The following is a 25,369-nucleotide window of genomic DNA, read 5'->3' on the forward strand; positions in this document are numbered from 1 at the left end:
CCATCTAACTGACCCGGTTTGGCTTCTTTTAAAATGGTAATTGCTCCTTCTCAAAATGTTATACTGCCCCTCTCTCAAGCTGAAAAGGCTGCACGATAAAGTTTCAAAAGATCACTCAGCATCATTGTTTTATTTTAATACTCTTCTACCCTGATTTGTTACTATTTAAGACCATCAAGATATTTTCAAGTTCTCTACAAAAACTACCACCTGCCTTCTCCCTATTCCTTTGATATTATTACTAATTGTCAAGATGTTGTCAAATCTCTATTTTTCCCCTGAGGTGTCTACATATAGTCAACATACTGCATAGGTCTTCCTCAGTGAGGTCTCCCTCCCATTACAGAAAAGGGGACAACACATGAGAATAAATACTGAATCTCTTTAGATCCAAACCTAGAAGGAAGAGCTGGTAATCCTTCCACAATGTTTTTAATCCAAAGAGCAAAATTTCTGCTTCCTTGTGAGAAAGCCTGAGTTTCTTGCCTCTTTCTGCTATATTCACACTGATTTAACATCCTCTCACTTGTCTCCTCACCTCATGTGCAGGAGGTGGGGACCACTCACCTTTGGTAGCTCCTTTTTCACAATGCTAAGCCACACTTTCCGTCGACGAGCATTAAGCTGCTCGATGGACAAGTGCTTCTTCTTAGAGCCAGGGAGAGGAGCGTCATGGGAGAACTTGGCAAAGACTTTGGTCTGGTGATGGTGGCGCCGTGGAGATTCCTCAGAAGAAAGTTCTTCATCTCGCCGTCTCTTTTTCTTCACTTTTTTCAATTTGGCTATAAAAGGGACACATTGTCACAAGGTTATGGTTTATTTCTCTCTCAATTATACACAGGTGAGATTCAAAGCATTACTTTCCCATCTCAAGGAGGTTTCAAGGTTTTTTCCAACTGTGACTAATATTTATGTTCATACTCAAACTCATGGTCATTCCAAGAGGAAGAACTTAGTAAGCTGGAAAATAAAAATTCATTTGTTCTCTGCTTAAGTGAGAAAAAATACAGACTACACGCTGGGAACTAGGAATTCTTAAAGATGCATACTAAAAAAGGAAGCTTGAGGGATATTAGTTTCAAATGACAGTCTTCAGGAAATAAGATTTATTCCAACCTGGTGGGAACATCAGGTGAATAACAGGAATTGACAGACATAAGAGGGAAAAAAAAGACCTGACTGGCAATAAACCAAAACTTCAGTAGAAACACTTAAGGGTTAGAAACAAAAGTGTGGGTACTAGAAAAGGATGAGGAAAAACAAGGAGATAAAAAAGAGGGATGTGGAAAAGAATAAAGAGGGGAAGCCTCCATAATTGGAGTTCAGACTTGCAGTGAAATGAAATCTGCTTCACATAGATAATTCTCTTCCTGTTTCCTTCCAGATTTCCAGCTGCTAAGAGTTCAATTAAGAAAGGAAACCACATTTCCTGGCAAATCCACAACTACAACACTCCCAATGAGATCGTCAGAAGGTGATCTGTTGTAAATCATCTCAGAGTGCAAAAACCATAACATACTCCTATACTTCTCTTCACTCTGAAGACTTCTGTGAATAATCAACTTCTTCCTCTCACCACCCATTTTCAACATTTCCAAAGTATAGAAGTACAACAAAAGGTAAGGAATGCTAATAAGAAGTAAAAACTGCTCTAAGCAATGGGCTAAATGTTCTGGACATTGCCACTTTTACCAAGTATTATTGCCCTCAAAGTAAAATAGTAAAATAGTTGCCCACTTGCAACCAACTTCCCCCCCCCCATTTTTGGTCTTTTCTTATATAGTTGGAAGCATGGAAACTTTCATTTTAATACTTTAAGGATATATGACTTCATCCACCTTCCACTAACACACATCCCAACTGCTGCAAGCATGTTTTATGGGGCAGAGGATGCAGTCACTCACTAGGACTAGTATTCCCTTGGGGCACAATGGCCCTTAGAAGAAAGGCATCGAATTTGTCAGTAGAAGCCACTGCAGGATCTTGTGCTTCGTTGGACAAAGCCTTAGAGTCTAGGGAGACTGCCATTCTAGGGCAAGTGCGGACTAGAGTGGGATTTTACAACACAAGAAATTTAACAATTCAACATATAAAATAACAGAACATAAAGCTTATTCCCCAAATTAAATGGATCTGAACTAATTACAATTTGACTTACACTATATAAACACATCCAACTAGTGTAATGTTAATTCTTTAACCTTGATTTCCATCACTGCATTAAACCTTTTCATTATTTCTTTGCATTCTTTATATTTGTCATTTCACGACACAATAGTTTTCACTATACAGTTCTCCCTTCCACATGGCAACTTTCCCCATCGCAGTTTTGATATATAAGAAATTAAATGAGAATTTTTTGAGTTTTGCTGAAGCTAGAGACCACACATAAAGGCCAGCAGACAACACACAAAAACTTTAGAAACTTAGGAATTCATAAAATATATATGTAGTATTGTATAAAAATCAACATGTTTTATCTTTTAATATCATAATACTTCCAACCTCTTTTCTGGTATAAAGGGCCAAAAATTTTTATGTGGATTTTTCAGATTGCAGGGGCACTGTACCCCTAGCTCCTACAATGTGGAAGGGATAACTGTACTGTACTGATATACTACAATTTATTCAGCTCTTCCTCAATTTTTGGACATATAGGTTTTCTAATATTAGAATATAAAATAAATACACATATTCTGTAAACCACTTACAGTGAAGACTAAAAGATAATGTCTGAGCACATTTTCAACACATTTATGAGATTTAAAGCTGAACTATAAACCACAGAAAGATTAAGCAGGCCAAACACAAAGTGATTTACCAAGGCTAGAATAACTGATATCCTTCAAAGAGTACAGTTGTGGACTGCAGAAAATTGTGGAGAGGGCAAGTATTTAGCTTAATTTTCTTCCCCAAGGTCCTGAAGCTAAGAGTACAGGATAAAAATGGAAAAATCAATATGAATACTTGCCTTTGAGTTTTTTTTCCTCTTTGAATTTCTTTTTCTTGGGCCCAAGAACATGCCGCTGCTGCTCATAAAAAGGGTCATATGTGGAAAGCAGCCCTGCGCTATAGTACTGGTACTGTTGCAACTGAAAAGAGACAATGAGATAGATTTGGCTGTTGTCTCAACACAATTCAACATTTAGTTTAAAAAGCTAATTTTAAAAAGTACAAACTCTTCCATGTAGACTGCTATCAAAGTAATGTTCAATATCTTAAAGACAACTGTCTCCTACAGTTGTTTGGAGTGGTTCAACTATGTCATAATTTACATTAATATGAAAAAAGAAAGCAAGTTTACAGCAGAAAGTAGAAACAGCCTAGAAGAAGAAAATTCTTACTGCTACTAGATCAGAATCAGAAATGTTTGGCTCAGTCCTGGTGCTTCAGTGTGAGAACTGTAGCTTATGGTTTTTTAGAGGTCTCTTCTTCCTTAGTATCTTAACAGTAGAAATGTTAGTTAAGGGATCCCCTTAACCTGTCTTTTTGAGTTGCCATATTTTCCAGAAACACAAGTCCCAGAGCATACAGGAGACCCTGAAGGTGACAAGGATGAAGCAATTCCCACCACCCCCACCCCCAGCTGACATAATCTGTTGTTGGCATCCCAAACTGGACTCCCTGTGGATCCTTGGGAGTCAAGACAGGTGTCTGACAGTCTTCAGTAGGCTTGTGCAGTTGGGACCCCTGCAGATAAGGAGACCATCCTATGTTCATGGTCTAGCAGTCCCAAAGGAAAATAATGTGGCTTTTGCCTCACCTGGATCCTTCCCTTTGGGAGGGGTTTCATACTTTCCCCACCTTTTACTGTACCTTTTCCCTCCCCATGCCACTCCCCTTTGGGTGGAGATTCTAGTATCTCCTCCTTCCTTTGTCCAGCTCTCATCAATATGCAAACTCCTGTATGGATTGTGAAGTTTTTGGGTTACACTTGTTCTCTTGTAATAAACCTAGTTTTCACATAAAGTTTCGTGAAGTTGTGAGTTTGCTATCTGACAGAAGCAAAGTTCCATTTGGAGAAAATGAGACAAGCTGCTACCATGTGGCGGACCTAGCTCAAGCCTCTGTGTTTGTATTTGGTCCTATCTTAAGTCCTTGCCTCCTTTAACTCTTTATTTCCTGTTGAGCTTCACATCTCTGTCTCTTACTAGTATGAGTGTTCTTTTAATAAAAGAGATGAAGCAGCACAAATTGCCATCATTCTATTGGTTCTAACCTAGAGATATTAATATTTTTACTAGCTTAGGAATAGCTGAACATTAAACTTTACTAATCACATGCTTCTACAGAATCTCTGTAATAGGAAATCACTAATTTTGCCTTACTGGTTATAGTGCAGAAACATTCCTTTAATCCGTTTAAAGGATATGTCAAACGCAATCAGGCAATTTACTTTTGTATTTTTTTCAAATCCTAATAGCTTCCCCAGAGTCAGAGACTCAGACCTAAGGAATAACAAAGCTAATTTGGCACAACATACCTTTTCTATTTAGCAAATAATCAATAAGGAAAACTTTATATTTCAAAAACTAAGAGGGGAAGCTAAGTGGCTCAGTGGATAGAGTACCAGCCCTGAATTCAGGAGGACCCGAGTTCAAATCCAGCTTCAGAAACATAACACTTAGTAGCTGTGTGACCCTGGGCAAGTCACTTAACCCCCACTGCCCAACCAAAATAACAAACAAACAAAAAAACTAAGAGCCCCAGAGCCGATATTCTGATAAAACCATAACTTTCAAAACTTACTTTGGAAGCAACATCTTACAATAAGAATAGCCAAAGCCTGAAGCACAGTGATAGATAAAAATTTTTTTGATACCTCTCTAATACTTTTGCAGACTGCAATGGGTTTTTCAGTGTTCTCTGAACCTTCTGATGGAGTTACCGGAGCTACCCCTTAACAATGATTGTGTGTATATTGTTCATGCCTTCATCTCTGTGTTGCTGCAGAAGATGTATTAAATCAATTCTAATAAAAGTAAAATGTGTGACCCAGAGTACTAGTACTTCATTCAGATGATATGTTAGCAAATGTATGAAGGAAAAGGAAACACCTTGAAGGACGGTAACATATTTTAAGAGCTGTAATGCTTTAAGTTTTTTAAACAATCATTTTATGTTAATGTTAAAACGATGTATTTTCATATGCAAGGTACAATCTAGTAGCGAGGCTGCTTGCTCAGAGCAGAGGATTCTACTTCATTCTCACCTCCTTGTCCTTGCTATACTTATTCTGATGTAGTTTCTTGTATTTGTGCAACCTCAGCATGTTGTGAAGCTCCTCTCTGGTGAGGTTGATTTCATCATCCCCATCTTCTTCACTTGGAGAATCTGTGTCACTGGACTCATCACTTAGCAAAATGCCCTGGGACAGGAGAGGAGCACATGACTTGGAATGGGAAGTACTTACATATGGATGCAACTACAATACTTTTCCATATTCTCCTAGAGAGCAGGAAATACTGGGTGTCTTTGTATCCCTGGGGCAAATCCCTGAGACATGCATATAGTAGATGCTTAATAAATAAATATATGCGGATCAGAATTGAGGATTTCATGGCAATCATTCACATCATTTCAATTTTTTCTGCAAAAAGGAAAGTCTTTCACAAGCTGGTCCCAATCTATCTTTCCAGCACCATAAATACATTACTGTCCTTCACGTATGCTGTTGTCCAGCTAAACTAGCTAGCTTGCTGCCCTTCACATGTAACATAATCTCTTTGTTTAGCGCCTTTGAACAGGCAACCCCACATGCCTGGAATTCACTTTTTCCTCACCCCCATCTCTTAAGAATCCTCAGTTTCTTTCATTCAGCTCAACTGCCACTTCTATATGAAGTCTTTCCTTCTAACTTCATCACCAAATAACCTTGTATTTATTTTGTATATAATCTTATACATGTATATGTTGCCTCCTCTGAACACATGTAAAATCCTTGCATTTTTGTCTCTGGGTCTCCAGCACTCGGTACAATGCCAGGGACATAGTGGGTCAATAAATGCTTGTTGACTGATAGCCTACCAAGTTTAATGTTGAAGAACTCAGCAAATAAATTATATCAAGTCTTTTTACTGTACTGTAAATCGATCCAGTCATTGTAAGAAGCAATTTGTAATTATGTAATAATACTGTATTATTATACCATAAGAAATTATAAAAGGAATAGTTTTAAAGGAACCTGGGAAGACTTACATGAACTGATACAGAACGAAGTGACCAAAATTAAGAGAATAATTTATACAATACTACTGTAAAGAAAAACAACTCTGACTTAAGAATTCTGTTTAATGAAATTAACAACCATGACTCTAGAAGACTGATGAAAAAGCATGCTATCCACTTTTGACAGAGGTGACAGGTGTAGAATGAAACACATTTTTGGATCTGGCTAATGTGACAATTTGTTTTCCTTAACCATACATATTCCTTACAAGTGTTTTGTTTTTCTTTCTTTTCAAATGCAAGGGGAGAGGAGAAGTGAAAAGATGACTAGGTTTCCTCCCTTCCCAAAAGAGTAACCTACAGAAAGTGGGAAGAAAACAGATAAACAAGATAGTTTTGAGATACAGGTTTACTTTGTTACATACTTTAAAAAGCAAGCAGTTTCATTTACAATCCTCTCCTTTCTTTTCTATAACATATATGGAAATACTAATTTTATTTGATGTTTGATAAGTTTTTTTGGGGGGGAGGAAAAATAAAAAGTATGATAATTAAACCTCAATGTACTAGCATACTTAAAAAGGGGGGGGCAGTACAGAGAACACTGGCCCTAAAGTCAGGAGGACCCGAGTTCAAATCCGGACTCAAACACATAACACTCACTAGCTGTGTGACCCTGGGCAAGTCACTTAACCCTATCGCCCAGCAAAAAAAAAAAACCAGACAAAAAAAAAAACCAACAACAACAACCACCCCAAAACCTACTACCTCAACAAGAAGAAAAGAGCAATGGAATAAGCAAACAAACCACAAAGCAATATGTGCTGGCTAGTACAAAAATGCCTATACTTCCAAGAAGCTATAGAATTTGTTTTTTGAGGGGGAATGTGTTATATGTTTAGTAGCACTGACTTTATAAGGGAACTGTGAAAATAAATAAAAAACTGTACAATATTCTTTCTCTGTTCTATAATGTATATGGAAATACTAATTTTATTTGGAATTTGTTACGCTCGCATAAAAACAAATAAATAAGGTTAGGAAGGGCAGTGGGATGCAGACACAGGCAGGGGGCTTGGAATCAGGGACCTGTGACTTTAGCCAAGTTACATGCCCTCTCTAGCCCAGTTTCCTCATCTGCAAAATTGAAGGAGTTAGACTCATTGACCTCTACAATCCCTACCAGCTCAAAGTCTATGAACCATGAACCTATTAATATACATTAAATAATGCCAAACTCGAAAGGAAAGGTATTATGAAATCAAGAAATGATCATCACAACTAATAACAAGACAAATTAGTTCAATCTGGCCAATAATCACTGCTCAATGATCAGAGGAAAAACAGACTAGTATTTTTCAAACTCCCGTTATACTTTCTTCCCAAATCTAATGCTTGGCTTAAAGAGGACCTTATCTTGGAAAATTAACCCAACTGAGTAGATCCAGTCTCTTAGGTCTATGAATTCTTTTTTTCAATACCAAAATCGGTTATCCTTCTTTGTAAATGCTGCTTCCCTCTATCATCTTATCCCTTACCTTCAGCCACTTTCTGCTTTTCTTCAGCTTAGAGAAGTTATACAAATTTCCTTTCTCAGATTTTGGCTCTGTGTAAAGAAACACAAAGAACAGTAGAATGAAATAGTAAATGGACTTACAAAGAAAGTTCTAGACCCAGGAAGGACATTAGGCCACAGACTGACCTGACTGCAGGACTCCATTCAGTGAATATGTGTTTAACATTCCAGAATTGCTTGCTCCAGAGGTTTCCCCAAGCAAAGAGTTTGGGGGTTCTTCTTTAACTTGTATTAAGGGATCCCCAGATTGAGGCAACAAAGGGTTATCATCCAGTCCATCTTCACTGTCATCACTGTTAAGAAGATGAAGAATGCTGAGTCCACAATCACAGCTGGGAAACGTTAATAATTAGATACTAGCAGGGCAAGCCACTGGCCAGTCTACACAAAAGTGAAAGTTTTCGACACATAATAAATTCATTTAAAGTCAGCTGACTGGTATTTTATTTAATAATAAGATAGGGATGGGACCTGTATTTTCATTGGTACATGGAACTCCTGTGTGAAGAAGTTCCTTTTATCAATGCAGATGAGCATTTTCTTTCAGCTTAGAATCTTACTTGCCAAGAGACGGAGTGATTTACTAGGGTCACACTGCCAGGATGCACCAGAGGCAGGACTAAAATCTAGATCTTCCTGGATTCAAGGGTGGCTCTCTATCCATTATACAACGATATTTTACAAATCGAAAATTAGCAACTTTATCATAAATAATGCCAAAAATGAATATACTAGACAAGAAACAAGATGATATGTTAATACTGTTGTGTCCTTTCAGAAGGGAGCTGAGCACGAGGTTAAATGCAGTTAGAAGCACAGAGAAGATCTTCAATGGAATACTCTTCTGCCACCCAACCAGCTGTGGTCAGGGCACTGGGTCCTTTAGGATCATTTCTTCTTCAGTCTCTAAAGGATGGTATAAAACAATTGCTCTGCAACCAGCATACAAAGATGCTTCCTTCAGATACGCTGTTTTACTGTCATACCTTCACTTTAAAAATGCTACTACATCTTAGAAGAGTTTGAGGCTTAAAACAAAATTTATATATTTTAAAACACAACTGATAAACCATAGTCTGAGAGAAAACCTGGACATAATGGCAAACCATTCTACTAAACTAGATTAGCATACCTAGAGATATTTCTGTTGAAGATGGCTGACGTCTGTCGCAAGAACTGGTCCAATCGCAGGGCCCTCTCCAGGTACTGAAGATAGAGGGGCTTTGCCAGCTCTGGGCAGCCGCCATCATCCCCGGCACCCAGCTCCGAGGCCATAGAACAAATCTCTCCTCATGCACAGAGATATCTGATTGCACAGCTATAAAATGAAGATAATGAGTAAAAGGTGAAATATTCCAACTAAACAACTCTTCCTTTTCTGTCCACATTCACATCATTCCCACTTAAAAGGTGCTGATTTTCTCCCCTGCAATACAGGCACACCTCATTTTATTGCACTTCACTTTATTGTGCTTTGCAAATAGTGCATTTTTTACAAATTGAAGATGTGTGGCAACTGTTACATCTGTTGTGGTGATCTGTGATCTTTGATGCTACTATTGTCATTGTTTTAGGGCACCATGAATCAGGTCCATATAGGACAGGAAACTTTACTGGATAAATGTTGAGCGTATTCTAACTGTTCTATCCACTGAACAGTTCTCTCTCACCATCTCTTCAGGCCTCTCTAATTCCCTGAGACACAACAATATTGAAATTAGGTCAATTAGGGGGCAGCTGGGTGGCGCAATGGATAGAGCACTGGCCCTGAAGTCAGAAGGATCTGAGTTCAAATCCGTCCTTAGACCAAACACTTGACACTTATTAGCTGTGTGACCCTGGGCAAGTCAACCCCAACTGCCTAAAAATAAAAAAATTAAATTAAATTTTAAAAAAAGAAATTAGGTTAATTAATAACCCAACAGTGCAAGTATCTAAGACATCTCCAAAAATCTCATGACAGAAAACACTATCCACATCCAGAGAAAGAACTGTGGAGTTGGAATGGCAGATCGAAGCAAACTATTTGCCTTTTTTCCTTCTGTTTTGTTTTGTGTCTTCTTTCTTGCGGCTCCTATTGGTTCTAGTTCTTCTTTACAACATGACTAATGTGAAAATATGTTTAATAAGAATGTATACAATAGAGCCTATATCAGATTGCATGCTTTCTTGGGGAGGGAGGCAGGGAGGGAAGGGAAGAAAATTTAAAACTCAAAAGCTTATGGAAGTGATTGTTGAAAACTAAAAATAAATTAAATTAAAATAATAATAATAATAACCCAACAGTGGCCTCTAAATGTTCAAGTAAAAGGAAGTTTCTCCATTCCCATCTCTCATACCTGGCCCATTCTCTCCATTCTTATAGCACCTAGGTTTAGGCCAGGGGTGGGAAACCTGCAGCCTCTAGGCCACAAGTGGTCTTCTAGGTCCTTGGGTACAGCCTTTTGAGTCCAAGTTTTACAGAATAAATCCTTTTATTAAGGGGATTTGTTCTATGAAGTTTGGATTCAGTCAAAGGGCACTTAAGGATGTAGAGATCCACATGTGGCCTTGAGGCCACAGGTTCCCAACCCCTGGCGACCCTCATTACCTCTTGCATAGCTTATTGAAAAGCATCCAAACTGTTCTACCTACCTCAAGTCTCTTATTACTCCAGTTTATCCTACACACTGCTGCCAAAAATATTTCCTCAGGGAGCAGCTAGGTGGAACAGTGGATAGAGCACCAGCCCTGGAGTCAGGAAGATGTGAGTTCAAATCTGGCCTTAGATACATAATACTTCCTAGCTGTGTGACTCTGGGCAAGTCACTCAACCCCAACTGCCTCACAAAAAAAAAAGAAAAAAAAAACCAAAAACTTTTCCTCAGGTAAAGATTTGACTACATCCCTCCCCTAGGTAATTCCAGCATACTCCTTTTGTCCCTAGGATCAAATATAAATTCCTCTGTTTAACTTTAAAAGACTTTCCCAACCTAACTTTCTATTTTATATTACTCCTTCTTCATCACTCTGTGATCCAGCCAAATTGATCTTCTCTAACCACACATACACACACACACACACTCACTCCATCTCCCATTACTGTGCCTTTGAACTGGCTACCCTCCATGCCTGGAATATACTCTCTCCTTACTTCTGCCTCCAAGTCCTTCTCTTCCTTCAAAACAAAGCTTAATCACTCTTCTACAGTTAAGTACTTTTTTCCAAACTATTTTGTATTTAAAATTTGTTTTACATATCTGTATTTATTCACTCCATATTTATGCTATGTATATTTTTATATAGTTGATCCTCATCACTCAAAGATTCCATATTTACAAATTTGCCTGCTCACTAAAATTTATTTGTAATTCCAAAATCAATAACTTGAGGCTTTTTTGTGTTCATTCAGGGACATGTGCAGGGCCACCCAACACATTCCCAGTGGAAGCTGAACAAGGCAATAATGCTCTGCCTTCTTGTTTCAGCTCTTATACTTTAAACAAGTGTCTTTTTTAGGTATATTTAGTGCCACTTTTTTATATTTTTGTGCTTTTTGCTGCTAATTTCACTTTTTTAAATGACCCCCAAGCACAGGGCTGAAGTGCTGTCTAGCGTTCCTAAGCACAAGAAGGTTGTAATATGACTCATTGAGGGATTATGTGTTAGATAAGCTTCGTTCAAGCATGAGTTATAGTGCTGTTGGCTGTGAGTTCAATGTTAATGAAATCAACAAAAGAAAAAGGAAGAGGAAATTTACCAATCTGTATGTGAGGCTACTCTAGAAAGTGCTCAAGTAAGTGTTGTGACCAGAAGCTCAAATGAACCTGCCCTTGTATTTCCCCTAGGAGCAATGGTTCAGTATTCGCTAATTCAGCATTTGCCTCAACTTTATAGAACATAATTACCATGAATGACAAGAATTGGCTATTCTTGTGGTGTCATTCTCTATATTTATATCTTCAGTGCCTAATACAGTGTGTAGCACTTAGTAGGTGCTTAATAAATACTTGATCGGCTAATAAATGTTTATGGAAGCAAACTGATTTACTACCATCTTTGATCCCTTTATGAACTGATGTAGAGAAAAGGGAGCACAACTAGAAGAACAATTTATACAATGATAACATTACTGAGAAAAATTACTTTGCAAGACTTCAGAACTCTGATCAATGCAATGACACACATTTAAAAGAATGCAGATTAAATACGTCACTTCAAATGAAGAAATATTTTTTTGGGCCGCGGCTAATATAGGAACTTATTTTGCTGCACTATGTATCTATGTATTGAGGACTTTATGTTTCTACTTTTTTTGTGGTCTTTAAATTTCTCAGTGGGGGGGGGTGTAGTGAAAAGGACAGGTTAAAAAAGAAATCCAAGGTCTAAAAAAAGAAAAGGTGCTATTGCTGAAAGGTTCTGAGTATAAGAGTGATATGTAGAAAGATGTGTTTTGAGAATCTGACAGTGAATAGTATTGGCCTCCAGTAAAAATCCTCTGATACCTTATCTGAACTAGATCATTGAGGAGGCTATATGAGTAGAGTACAAATTTTGGTAGATCCTGCTAAACTAGAAAAGCTTAGGCTCAATGTTGTATTATGTGCCTGTCATCCATGGTCCTAAGTGTAAAATCCATCACAGGGTTGGCAACAGAAACTGAAAAAGACCCTCTTTAAAAGCATTAAGTTGTGTTTACAGTGGAGAGAGGGATACTTACATGGACTAAATTACAGATCCTTTAAACATTAAAGTAAGAAGTGGCACACATCATGGATTAAAAGGGTAAGAGTGATTTTAGAAAAGATAAATATTTATTTCCCTAATCTAGGTCAATGGTTCCTAGCATTTTTTCCTCCACAAACTTCTTTTAAAAAATGTCTCAGTGGATAGAGCACTGGACCTGGATTCAAGAGGACCTGAGTTCAAATTCGGACTCAGACACATGACGCTTACTAGCTGTGTGACCCTGAGCAAGTCACTTAACCCCACTGCCCAGCCCAAAAAAAAAAAAGTATGTTGTGAACTACCACAGTAATTTAATACTACTCATTATTTATTTACTGTTTAAGAACTATCAAAGATTTTTAGTAAGAACCTCTTAGATTATTGTAGTAAACTGCTTAGTGTTTGCAAACAACTAAATGGGAACCATTGATCTGGATACTTGTGGGTAGGGGGAAGGAGAGTGGGGGGAAGGTGGAGGAAAAAAAGTTACATTTAGATAATCAGCATCAAAACTTTCTAGTCTGCAAGTTTTTACCTTTGTCCTAATGCAATAAGAGCAAGAGCTTTATTTTTTCTGAAGTTAGAGATTTATGCCTTTTTTTTTTTCAGGGATCGAAATGGAGAACTTGGATAATGTGGCCTCTAAAAAGGGGATATGATCAGTGAAGATATGCTGTATAGACAATAAAAACATCAAGAAACAGTAACTCTAGTCTAATTGTTCATCCACAGGAGTGTTCAAACCAAAAATTACATAAAAAACACAATACCCATCTTTTCTGATATAAACTGAATTTTGTATGTTTCTTGTTGTCCACAGTGTTTCTATAGTGTTATTATCAGACTTCTACTTCAGCTATTACTGCACAGCCATCACTCTCCAGTATGGATCAGAAAGTTCTCTGACTTGGTTTTGTAATGCACTTATTGCTGTATTATATCTACAACAGAGTTTCCTTGACAGGTAATAACACCCCTATCATCTTTCTGATTTTGATTTAATAGGTTAGAAAAGACACCTTGAACTAGCCTCTCATTGTTATGGGATCTAGAATTTTTCAGACATGGGGCAGTTCAAATTTTTGTTTCCCAACATTTACTAAATAAAATGTGAGACACAATTCAAAAAAATCCTTGCCAAATCTTGCCACAAGCAGTATCTTCTGCGGTTCAGACTTTGTTATGCTACATTGTTATATTATGTTTACTATATTATATTATATCAAATTATAAGATTAGAGGCTCCTTAAGAGCTGTACTTGTCATTTTTAATCCCTGGCCAGTATATACACTTTATTATCCTCAATAAATTTAGGACTTAGGTATTCTGAGATTACAAACTACTAATTAACAGCAAAAATTAAAAAATTAAAAATAAAGCACACCATGTATTAGCCTTGGGTCAATAATCATTACTATTATACTTTATCTGGAAGCAAATAATAAAAGATAATGTGGGAATTTATTTTGTCAGACTATGCAGCTATGTATTGAAGGCTTTATTTTTGTTATTGTTGCTTGCTTGTTTGTTTTTCCTGAAAGGAGAAGGTTGTAGGAGGGACAGATTAAAAAAAAAGTTAAGGAGGTGGGGAAGAGAGAGAAACAGTGCTTATTCCCTCAGCTGCTAGTGAGCTCAAACCACTATCTAGATGTCTTGGGCAAAGTCCTCCTTAAAAATTGTTTACTTTTCTCAATATATTTTGTTTTGACAAAGAGAATTCCCAAGCAGAATCACAAAATAACTTGATACAAAGTCTTCCTATGTTTCTCTAAATTACTCTTCCACTCACAGAGCAGCTATGTGGAAGTGGATAGAGTGCTGGACCTGAAGTCAGAAAGACTTATCTTTGTGAGTTCAAATCCAGCCTCAGATACTTACTAGGTGTGTGATCCTGGGCAAGTCACTTAACCCTGTTTGCTTCAGTTTCCTCATCTGTAAAATGAGCTGGAGAAGAAAATGCAAACTACTCCAACATCTTTGTCAAGAAAACCCCAAATGGGTACACAAAATCAGACATGACTGAAAAATGACTAAACAATAATATTCCATTTCATTTACATATTATTGTTTGTTTAGCTATTACACAATAGTATTCTATCATAAATAACAGTACTATGAGAATAAAGATACATAAGTGGTTTTTTTTCTTGCTGCCACTCACCACCTTGGATTATAATGGTGAGACATTTGGCTCAGGGAACATGAAAAATTTAATTTTTCTTCCATGATTCCAATTTTTTCCCATAACAGACCAATTCACAGATCCACCAACAATGAATTAATGTATCTATTTTTCCACAGCCCCACCAACATTCACATTTTATCGATCTTGATGGGTAGGCGGGAAACTCGTGTTTTAGTTTTTTGCAGTGATTTTCACCATTTACATTTTTTACCTTATAACTTGTCTTTTAAAAGTTTACTACTGGGGCAACTAGATGGTGCAGTGGATAGAGCACCGGCCCTGAAGTCAGGAGGACCTGAGTTCAAATCCGGCCTCAGACACATAATACTTCCTAGCTGTGTGACTCTGGGCAAGTCACTTAACCCCAACTGCCTCACATAAAAAAAAAGTTTACTACTATCTTTTGTTTTTAGATTAATTTTATTTTTGAATATCTTTCAACCCTTCCTAACCATTCAGCCATCACTTTATAACCAAGAATTTTAAAACGGGGAAAAATGTACTTTAGTAAAACTAACCAATACATCAACCAAGTCTAAAAGACACAAAATATTCAACCTCCATAGTTTCCCCACCCCTGCCAGGTAGAAAGCAGAAGGCAAACTGCCACTTGGGGGGAAAAAATCTCTGCATTAAGTAATCTCTGATTTGCAGAGATCTCTAGGTTACATAGGGAACTAACAGAAATATTCAACCAAGTGCTACTCCCATGGATAAGTGATCAAAAGATAGAACAAGCAGGTCTCCAAAGAACAACTGTATACTACTGACAACTGTATGAAAGGTTGCCTCAAATTACTAATAACAATTAGAGAAATAAAAATCGAAATTGAGATTTTACTTCACATTCACCAATTGCAAAGGATGACAAAAATGGAAACTGTACATGTTGGACAGGCACATTAATAACACACTGATGATGGAACTGTGAATTTCTTCCACTATTCTGGAAAGGATTTTGCAATTTTGCTTTAAAAGTGACTAAAATGTCCACGGCCTTTGACCCAGAGATCAAACTGCTAGACACATACCTCAAAGACAGCTAATGATCAAAAGAAAAGTCCCACTTACACCAAAACAATTGTAACAGCAGTTGTGGTAGTAAAGAATAGAAATAAAGTAGATATTGACTGGGAATGGCTAAACAGATTCTGGTACAAGAATGTAATGGAATATTACTGTGCTACTAAAAAAAACCAAACAATGGATTTGAACAATTCTGAGAAGCATGGAAGACTTAGAAAATGCATCTCCTTCCATTCTTTTTTTTTTTTGGGGGGGGGGAGAAGGGGAAGTAGACATCCAAAAGAGTAGAACAATATCTTTGTCAGACTCAACTGGTGTACTGGTTTAGTTTTGCTGAAATATGCCTTTCCCCCCTCTTCTTTCTTTTTCATTCTTTGTTAAAAGAGATCACTTTCTTTTTTTTTTTGTTAAAAAAAAAAGATGGCTCACTGAAGAGAAGAGGGAGGATTATTTTGGAAATTAAGGTGAAGTTAAAAACAAAAACACCAATAAAAGTTTTTATAAGTAGATTAATGTTATATAACACTTAGCTACTTAGATCACATCTATCTGTCACAGTGTTCTCTTCAGCAAAGTATAGAAATATTACTGATTTAACTGAAGAGCTATTGCTCATTTCCTACCAGCTGGACTCCTCGTATTCAACTCCATCATCGTGTCCCTGTGGGTACTTTCTTCTGTGGTATATTTTAATTCCCCTTAGTAGATTGCAAGCTGCTTGAAGGCTGAGAATGTATTTCTTTTTCTTATTTGTATCCCCAGCACTTAGTACAGTGCCTAGCACACAATAGGCTCCTGATGTTTATTGTACTGTACTGATTATTACACACAAAAACCCACTAATATTGTATAAATACAATGACCCCTTTATTAGTGTTAACTGGGATGTAATATAGACATTCAAAAAGAGCAGATCACCTAGTAGTCATTTATAAATATTTGGGAGTGCATTAAAATTTATTTGTTTTCCTAATTATATTTTTTGCCCAATACTGAAATTAGTGTTCATTCTGACAAATGCACATATTAGTTTAATTGGTAGAGGAGAGAAATGCTCTGGGAATATCTACCCCAAGGATATACATAAACCACACACAAATATTTGAAGTTGACCGTATATTTAAAAATTCTCAGCTTTTAATAAAAGGGACACAAATAAATCACATGCAGGCTATCACTGTCATTTACTACCTTAACAGCCTTGGACAAGTCACTTCACTTTTCTAGAGCTTCATTTGTTCCTCTGTAAAATGAAGGGGTTGGACTAAATGATCTTCTATGGTCTTCCAGCTATAAACCTATGATCCTCTAACCTTTCTGCGTCCATGTTTTTCCTCAAGTGAAAAATAAGAGTACTGGCTATAACAATGTAAGAAAAAACAACAACACAACCAAATCTGTATAATGATAATGGCCATGTTTAGTCCCACAGAAGAAGTGGGGAAATGTTATCAACTTTCTACCTTCATTGCCAAGGTGGGTGGCTATGGGTGTGAAGGAATGTATACACAAAAGTCAATTGGTTTGACTGGCCTGGTTTTTTCTTTCTCTCTTATTATTTTTGTTACAAATGAAGGGTCACTAAGTTGAGGGAGAGACACACTGGAGAAAGGATGTGACATAATAACAAAATGAATCAATTAAAACCAAAAGGAGGTTGGATTCAAAGACTATGAAGGTCCCTTTTAGCCCTAATAATTTATCAATCTACATACTCTATAATGAGGCAGTGTGGCATGGTGGGAAATGGATTCAGTATCAGCATCCATATGAGTATTCAAATCAGGACTCTGCTATTTGCTAGCTGTAATCTTAGGCAAATAATCTGGCTCTTTAAATTTTGGTTTCCTCATTTGTAAAATGATTCTAATAATTATACTATTTCATTGGGTTGTTTTAAGGATCAAGAGATAACATGTAAAAATGGTGTAATACCATATAGTTTTTAAAAATAATTTTAATGATACGATTCCTTTCTATATTGGCTAAAATTCTCAGTATTCCAACTTCTCCCTCCCAAGAAGCCATCCCTTATACAAATAATTTTTTAAAAAAACAATAAAATAAGGGGCGGCTAGATGGTGCAGTGAACAGACCTCTGGCCTTGGAGTTAGAAGGACCTGAGTTCAAATCCAGCCTCAGACACTTAACCCTTACTATCTGTGTGACCCTTAACTCCATTAGTCTCACACACACACAAAAAAAGGAAAAAGATGGGGAAAAATCAGCAAAAACCACACCTGAGAGGCCTCTAGCCCCTCCAATGGAGAGAGGATGAAGGGTCTTCTAATATCTCTTCTGTAGGGCCAGGTTTGTTCTTCATAGTTTTTCAACATTCAGTTGTAGCTTTCAACATTCATCTGGTTCTTTCCACTATCACTGTTGTTACTGTGTAAAATTTTTCCTTGACTGTCTACTTCACTTTTAATCAGTTAACGTAAATCTTTCCATGTTTCTTTGTATTCATCTTTTAGTCCAATATTCAATAACATTCATATACCACAATTTCTTTGCCCACTGTCCAAATGATGGAATCTTTGTTTCTAGTCCCTTGCTACTACAAAAAAAGTGCCACTATCAATACTTTAACAGTGGCCACTTTGAAGATTATGCATAGGAGTGGAATCTCTGGGTCAAAGGGTATGGATGGACACCATATCCATTTTATTTGCCGTATTCCAAACTTTTTTTTAATGGTTATACTAATTCATCATTCCACCCAACCATGTGTGCTTGTCTTTCTAAAACCTCATCAACAATGTCAAAGATAGGTATGATGTAAAACCATAGAGTTGTTCTGACATGTACTTTTTGAGGGATAAGTATTCTTTTATATGACTGTTAACAGTCTGCAACTGTTTTTTTGAGAACTGTTTATATCCCTTGATGACTTTTCTATTAGGGAAAACTATTATCATTATTAGGAACATTCCTCTTGACTCATCCCTTTAAAAACTACCTGCCTATATTTAGTGGTGTCCTGGAGCCAGCTCCTACTTAAATTTTTCGTTGTAAGCATTTACACTTCCCAAATCAGCTAACTACAAATAAGAGTTCAATTTATTGTTCTGTTGATTGTTTAGACTTAATAAAATGAAGGAGAAAATATTAATGATGGAGATTAAACTTAAAAGTGTGCCCTGCTATATACATCCCACCCACCCTCAGTCAATTGTTAAAAAATTTACCAGCATAGCCTTTCCTATCCTTAGTCAATTTAAGCAAAACTGAAAATTAAGAGACCACCCTAGCATAGATCTAAATGTTCAACACTTTTTTGTTTGTTTTGTTTTTCAGTTATAATACACTGTTCAGTGAGGTCAGTCAGAGGAGCATTTGGTACACTGGTGATCAATTCTAATCAATACTAATTGACAGGACATAGACAAGGGATCTCACACCACCTTTTGACCAGGCCAGCAGAGGAAGTACATGAGAACATATTAGGTTTGGTCACACTTGATAAACAGGAATTAATGGGGATATTCCTTGGTTTGGGGAAGAGCAAGTGCCAGGCCTTCTGAGGCACAGGGAGTTATTTCAGAGTGACTGCTTGTGGCTTAAAGTTCTTGAGAGCAGCTAAGGGGAGCATTCTGGTCTCCTCAGACACTATTCAGGGCCTTGCACACAAATTCTGGCAGAACAAAGGCTGCATGATGGATGTCCCAGCTGTAATATTTCAGATTCATCTTAACTTGTTCCTAAGTCAACTGCCACACTGGCTCCTAGAGATTAGTGTTTGGGATCTGGCTGCAGAGCACAAAGCCAATATATGGCCACAGGGGAAGGTGGGGATGGATATTTTACTACATAGAACAGAGACTTGCAGAACCGACTCATCTCCTTGGTGAGGTTCAGATGCAGCCATTGGTACTCACCCTTACAGAAGGATATGATCAGTTCAGCACTGTCTGTATTACCTGCTGATAATTCTCTTTGAACTAGCTCTTGGCAGAATCCATGGGGTTTGAGGAGTCAATAATCATAACATCAAAGCCATCTTGGTTCTGCTGAATGAACCTAAAACTGTTGCAGACATTCAAGGTCAGCTTTGGGATGGATAGCCTACTGTCAAGCCCCGCAAATTCTTCTTGAAGACTAGGATCACATTTTTGTCAATCTCATAGTAAACTCTATGAATATTTTTAAGATGAATATTTTAAGACGTCTTGGAGGACACCCTCATCCTCATCATGCATTAGCAGGACCTTTTTTTGGCTGCAAAAGGTCAGACTGGCTATCATCTCCTAGTACAAGAACTCATCTATCTATGTAAAGTAGTTGATTGCATCCAGTCCCAGAATGTTGCCTCAGGTCTCACTGCAGAAGACCAGGATCTCCTAACAGCAGAAGTATTGGTAATAAAGAATCTTATCCACCTGCAGGGACATGGCCTGGCCTTCCTGAAACAAGTCCCCTCAGATGTAGGCAGGGGAAGGAAGGGAGGATATCTAGATGTTGCAAACAGGCAAATTTAGACTTGATTTAACGAAAAACTCTAGAACAATTAGAGCTATCTCACAGTGAAAGGGCTGGTTCCAGATCTTAAATTGTATTATAAAGCAGCAATCATCAAACCTACTTGGTACTGGCTAAGAAACAGAGTGCATCAGTGCAACAGGTTAGGTACACAAGACACAGTAATCAACGACTATAGTAATCTACTGTTTGATAAACCTAAAGACCCCAGCTTCTGGGATAAGAACTCACTATTTGACAAAAACTGCTGGGAAAACTGGAAAAAAGGATGGCAGAAACTAGCCATAGACCAGGATCTTACACCATATACCAAAATAAAGTCAAAATGGTTCCATGATTTAGATATAAAGCTAATACTATAAGTAAACTGGGAGAGCAAGGAATAGTTCACCTGTCAGATTTATGGAGAACAGAAGAATTTATGACCAAACAAGAGATAGAGAACATTATGAAATGCAAAGTGAAAAATTTTGACTGCATTAAATTAAAAAGTTTTCACACAAACAAAGCCAATGCAACAAAGACTGGGAGGGAAGCAGAAAACTGGGAAAGAATTTTTACAACCAGTGTCTCTGATAAGGGCCTCATTTCTAAAATACATAGAGAACTAAGTCAAATTTAAGAATACAAGTCATTCCCCAACTGATAAATGGTCAAAGGATATGAACAGGCAGTTTTCAGAGGAAGAAATCAAAGCCATCTATGATCATATGAAAAAATGCTCTAAATCACTATTGATTACAGAAATGCAAATCAAAACAACTCTGAGGTACCATATCACACCTATCAGATTGGCCAACAAAACAGGAAAATGATAAATGTTGGAGAAGATGTGGGAAAATTGGAATACTAATGCATTGTTGGTGGAGTTGTGAAATGATCCAACCATTTTAGAGAGCAATTTGGAACTATGTCCAAAGGGCTATAAAAATGTGCATACCCTTTGATCCAGCAATAGCACTTCTAGGGCTATATCCCAAAGAGATCAAACAAATGGGAAAAGAACCCACATGTACAAAAATATTCATAGCAGCTCTTTTGTGGCAAAGAATTGGAAATTGAGAGGATGCCCATCAATTGGGGAATGGCTGAGCAAGTTATGTTATATGAATGTAATGGAATACTATTGTGCTATAAGAAATGATGAACAGGCTGACTTCAGAAAAACCTGGAATGACTTATATGATCTGATACTGAGTGAAGTGAGCAGAACCAAGAGGACTTTGTACACAATAACAGCCACGTTAAGCAATGACTAAGATTGTTAAACTGAACCCTTCTCAGCATTATGAGGATCTAAGACATCTCCAGAGGCCTCGGGATGGAAAATGTTATCCACATCCAGAGAAAAAACTATGGAGTCAGAATGCAGATCAAAGCATGCTATCTGCTCTTCTTTTTTCTCTTCTGTTTTATTTTGTTTCATCTTTCTTGTGGTTCCTCCTATTAGTTCTAATTCTTCCTTACAATATGACTAATGTGAAAATATGTTTAATAGGAATGTATATGTAGAGCCTATATCAGACTGCACGCCATCTTGGGGAGGGAGGTGGGGAGAGAGGTGGAGAAAAATTTAAAACTCAAAAGCTTATGGAAGCAATTGTTGAAAACTAAAAATAAATTAATTTTTAAAAAATAGCACCAGAAGACTTGCTTAACACAGCGTTGCCATAAATCTTCAATTTGTAAAAAATGCACTATCTGTACAGCACAATAAAATGAAGTCCAATAAAATGAGGTATGCCTATATAGCAGAAATAGAACTTCCTTGGCCGTAGACACTAGATAACTAAAATTTTTTAATGCAGCCTAAGATCAAATTGTGGAGGTCAGTACTTTTAATTTAGAATTATTTCTATTACGCTGAAACTTTTATGTTAACTGTATTGTCACAATGAAACTTAATATACAGCAGTGAATTTCTCTAATAAAGATCTGATATTCAAAATATGTAGGCAATTGATACAAATTGATAAGGTTTGCTCCCCAAGGCAAAGGATATGAGCAGACAAGTTCTCAAAAGAAATACAAGCTGTCAACAACCGCATGAAAAAAAACGCTCCAAATCAAACAAGAAAATGCAAATTGAAAAGCTCCAAGATTTCACACCCATCAGATTAGCAAAGATAGCAAAAAAGGAAAATTATAATTGTTGGAGGGGCTGTGGGAAGATAGGCACACAAATGCACAGTTAGGAGTCATGAATTGGTCCAACCATTCTAGAAAGCAACTTGAAAATACCCTCAGAGTCATTCATACCCTTTGACTCAGAAATACCACTACTAGCAATATACCCCCACCTCTCAAGAGGTCAAAGACAGAGGGCTCTTAAGCATATAAAAATATTTATAATGGCATTTTGTTGTAGAAAAAATGGGAAACAAAGTAGGTACCTGTCAACTGGGTAATGGTTGAATAAGTTACGGCATATAAATATAATGGAATTTTACTGCGCTATAAGAAATTGACAGCTGGACAGCTAGGTGGTGCAGTGGATAGAGCACCAGCCCTGAAGTCAGGAAGACCTCAGTTCAAATCCAGCCTCAGATCAAACACTTGACACTTACTAGCTGTGTGACCCTGGGCAAATCACTTAACCCCAATTGCCTCACAACAAAACAAAACAAAACAAAAAACCAAAAAGAAATGACACAAGGAATGGATTCACACAAACCTGGGAAGTACTGCATAAACTGATAAAATAGAATGAAGTGGGCAGAACAAGAACAATCAACACAACGGCTACAACCACAATGAAAGATATAAGAATTCTGATCAGTACAAGCCATTACTCCAGAAGACTGATGATGAATGACACCTTCAGCCACTGAGAGGGAACAGACTGGACAAATGAAATGAAACAAGCATTTTTAGCCATGGAAAATGTGTGAATTTGTTTTGCTTGACTACATGTATTTGTTTTGAGAGAAAGCAATAATAGGGATACGAAAAGAAAAGCATGTCAACGATGCAGGGCAGTGTTGTTACTATCTAACATATGTTATAGGGGGCAGGTAGGTGGCTCAATGGATACAGCACCGGCCCTGAAGTCAGGAGGACCTGAGTTCAAATTCGACCTCAGAGCAAACACTTGACACTTACTAGCTGTGTGACCCTGGGCAAAGAAAGAAGGAAAGAAGGAAAAGAAGTGTTTAAAGGCTATATGTTATATTCACAATTTCATATACAATCTTCTTAGTATATGAAAATGTTCTTTTTTGTAAATTTTGAGGTTCATATTAAAAAGAAATTCTATTTAAATAAATTTAATCTGCACCATAACAAAGGAACAAACTAGTAATAATGATCAATCCACTGAAGAAGGCTTTCTCTATTCCTCCCATCATGAGTCTCATAGACAAAATCCATAAAACCATTCTACTAAGAAGGTTCATGTGCAGTTTTCAAATTATTTTGGCTTCATAATAACTCCTGAATACAGCCCCTTCTCTCTTCTGACATAGCTACCACTCTGCTATAGGCCCTTATCAACTCAACTCCAACAGCCTGCTGGCTCTCTCTCCTTTCCCCACTCAGTAAATTCCAGTAGCCCCCAAGCCCTTCCAAGATCAAATATGAAAGCCTCCGTCATGCAAAGGCCTTCACCCCCCTCTCCCCCACACTTCTCCAGTCCTTTTGCATCTTGCACTCCCTTCTCCCCTGGCCTTGCAATCCAATGACAAAAGGGGCACTTCATGTTCCTCCCACGAAAGCCCCACCTCCCAACTTCAAGTATGCTCACTGGCTGCCCCCATACCTGAGATGCTCCTCTTCCTCATCTTTGTTTCCTGACTTCCTTCAAGTCTAAGCCAAAACTACCTTTCAGAAGAAGCATATTCCTGATTCCCCCTTAATTCTACTGCCCTATGTTGATTATTTCCAATTTATCCTGCCTATTAACCTCTTTGTACAGTTGTTTGCTTTTCTTTGTATCTCTAGAACTTAGCCCAGTACCTGGCACAAAGTAGATGCTTAATAAATGTTTATTGACTGACAACTATATCCAAAACCCTGTGGACAATAATGACCTAACTGATCTGACTCCTCAATGATTAAGGTACTTCCAAATCCATCCCAATGATTCTGAATCCCCAGTGGCATTCAAATTTCATTCTCCATCCTCCACCACCCACCCTAATGGCAATCAAATCCTTCAACTGTGCTCTCTGAAAGGCCTGATCCATGAATAATACACTAGATTTATTTTTAACCCTTATCCCTTCTAATTCCCTCCATCTTCTTGAACTCACTGAGACTTGGTTCCCTTTTAATGACAAAACTTACTTGACTACCCTTTCCAGCACTGGTTGACTTGTTCACTCCTTGCTCCCCATTGCCACTTCCAGGCTTTTCTGCAACCGCTCTCTCTGTTTAACTTTTCATGTTCATTCAATCCATATTTATCACCCCAATGGAGAACCTGGTAGTTGTAGCCTACAGACCTCCAGGACACTCTTTTCTTCCTCAATGAGTTCTGAGCCTGACACAGTCTTTCTCTCCTGCTCACATACTAAGGGACTTCAGCATACATAATGATATAGCCTCAAACACCCTCAAGCACTCCAAATTCCTCAATTTATTCTTCCTAGGACTTACTCCTCAACTTGCCCACAGCTACACAAAGAGACGGTCATACCAAAGAGCTTGACATCACCCACAACTGTTCCACAATCATGTTCGTGAACTCTGAAGTTTCTTTATCTGATCATAATGTTGTGATTCCAACCCCTTAATCTCCCTTGAAACTCCAAACCCTGTTCTTAGTCTTCACTATAACCTCTAATCCCTCTATCTGTCAGTTCTCTCCCAGGCCAACACCTACACACTGGCTTACATTCTCTTCTCTTCCTCATCTTAACCCCTTGGTGAACCAGTTCAACTTTACATTGTTTGTTTCACTTGAGTCCCATGCCCCTTTGGGCTATGAAATATCTTGCCTGACCTTGTATTACGCACTTCCTTCTCACATGCTGCCTGGATCCACAATAAGATTATGTTGCATAATCTCAACTGGGCTCTCACTGTGGCAAGGCTATATTTTTCTTTCTTTCTTTTTTTTTTTTACATCTCTCTGACTCATTGTTCCACTCATCACAAACAGCTTTTCCAAATCTTCAGTGTCCTCAAACCTCCTGCAGCTCTCTCTTCCTCCACCTTCTCAATTGAGAACCTTGCTTTATCTTTCACTGAAAAACCTGAGGCTGTTAAATTGGAACACTAATGCATT

At 37.6% G+C, this 25,369-nt stretch overlaps 1 protein-coding gene across 1 annotated transcript in view; it reads right to left on the minus strand.

Moving 5' to 3' along the window:
- The window catches only part of INO80 (INO80 complex ATPase subunit), a 117,636-nt gene that overhangs the window by 81,734 nt on the left and 10,533 nt on the right, over positions 1-25,369 (minus strand). Inside the window, exons 2-7 of the mRNA XM_021009233.2 lie at positions 8,877-9,062; positions 7,871-8,037; positions 7,707-7,774; positions 5,213-5,368; positions 2,972-3,092; positions 568-782 (exon numbers count right to left, since the gene is read on the minus strand). Coding sequence (XP_020864892.1) covers positions 568-782; positions 2,972-3,092; positions 5,213-5,368; positions 7,707-7,774; positions 7,871-8,037; positions 8,877-9,019 — 870 coding nt within the window. The 5' untranslated portion in view covers positions 9,020-9,062. The remainder of the gene's footprint in view (positions 1-567; positions 783-2,971; positions 3,093-5,212; positions 5,369-7,706; positions 7,775-7,870; positions 8,038-8,876; positions 9,063-25,369) is intronic.

This window comes from Phascolarctos cinereus, unplaced genomic scaffold (assembly GCF_003287225.1).
Source record: "Phascolarctos cinereus isolate Bilbo 61053 unplaced genomic scaffold, phaCin_HiC Scaffold_3;HRSCAF=262, whole genome shotgun sequence".
NCBI classification, from domain to species: domain Eukaryota; kingdom Metazoa; phylum Chordata; class Mammalia; order Diprotodontia; family Phascolarctidae; genus Phascolarctos; species Phascolarctos cinereus.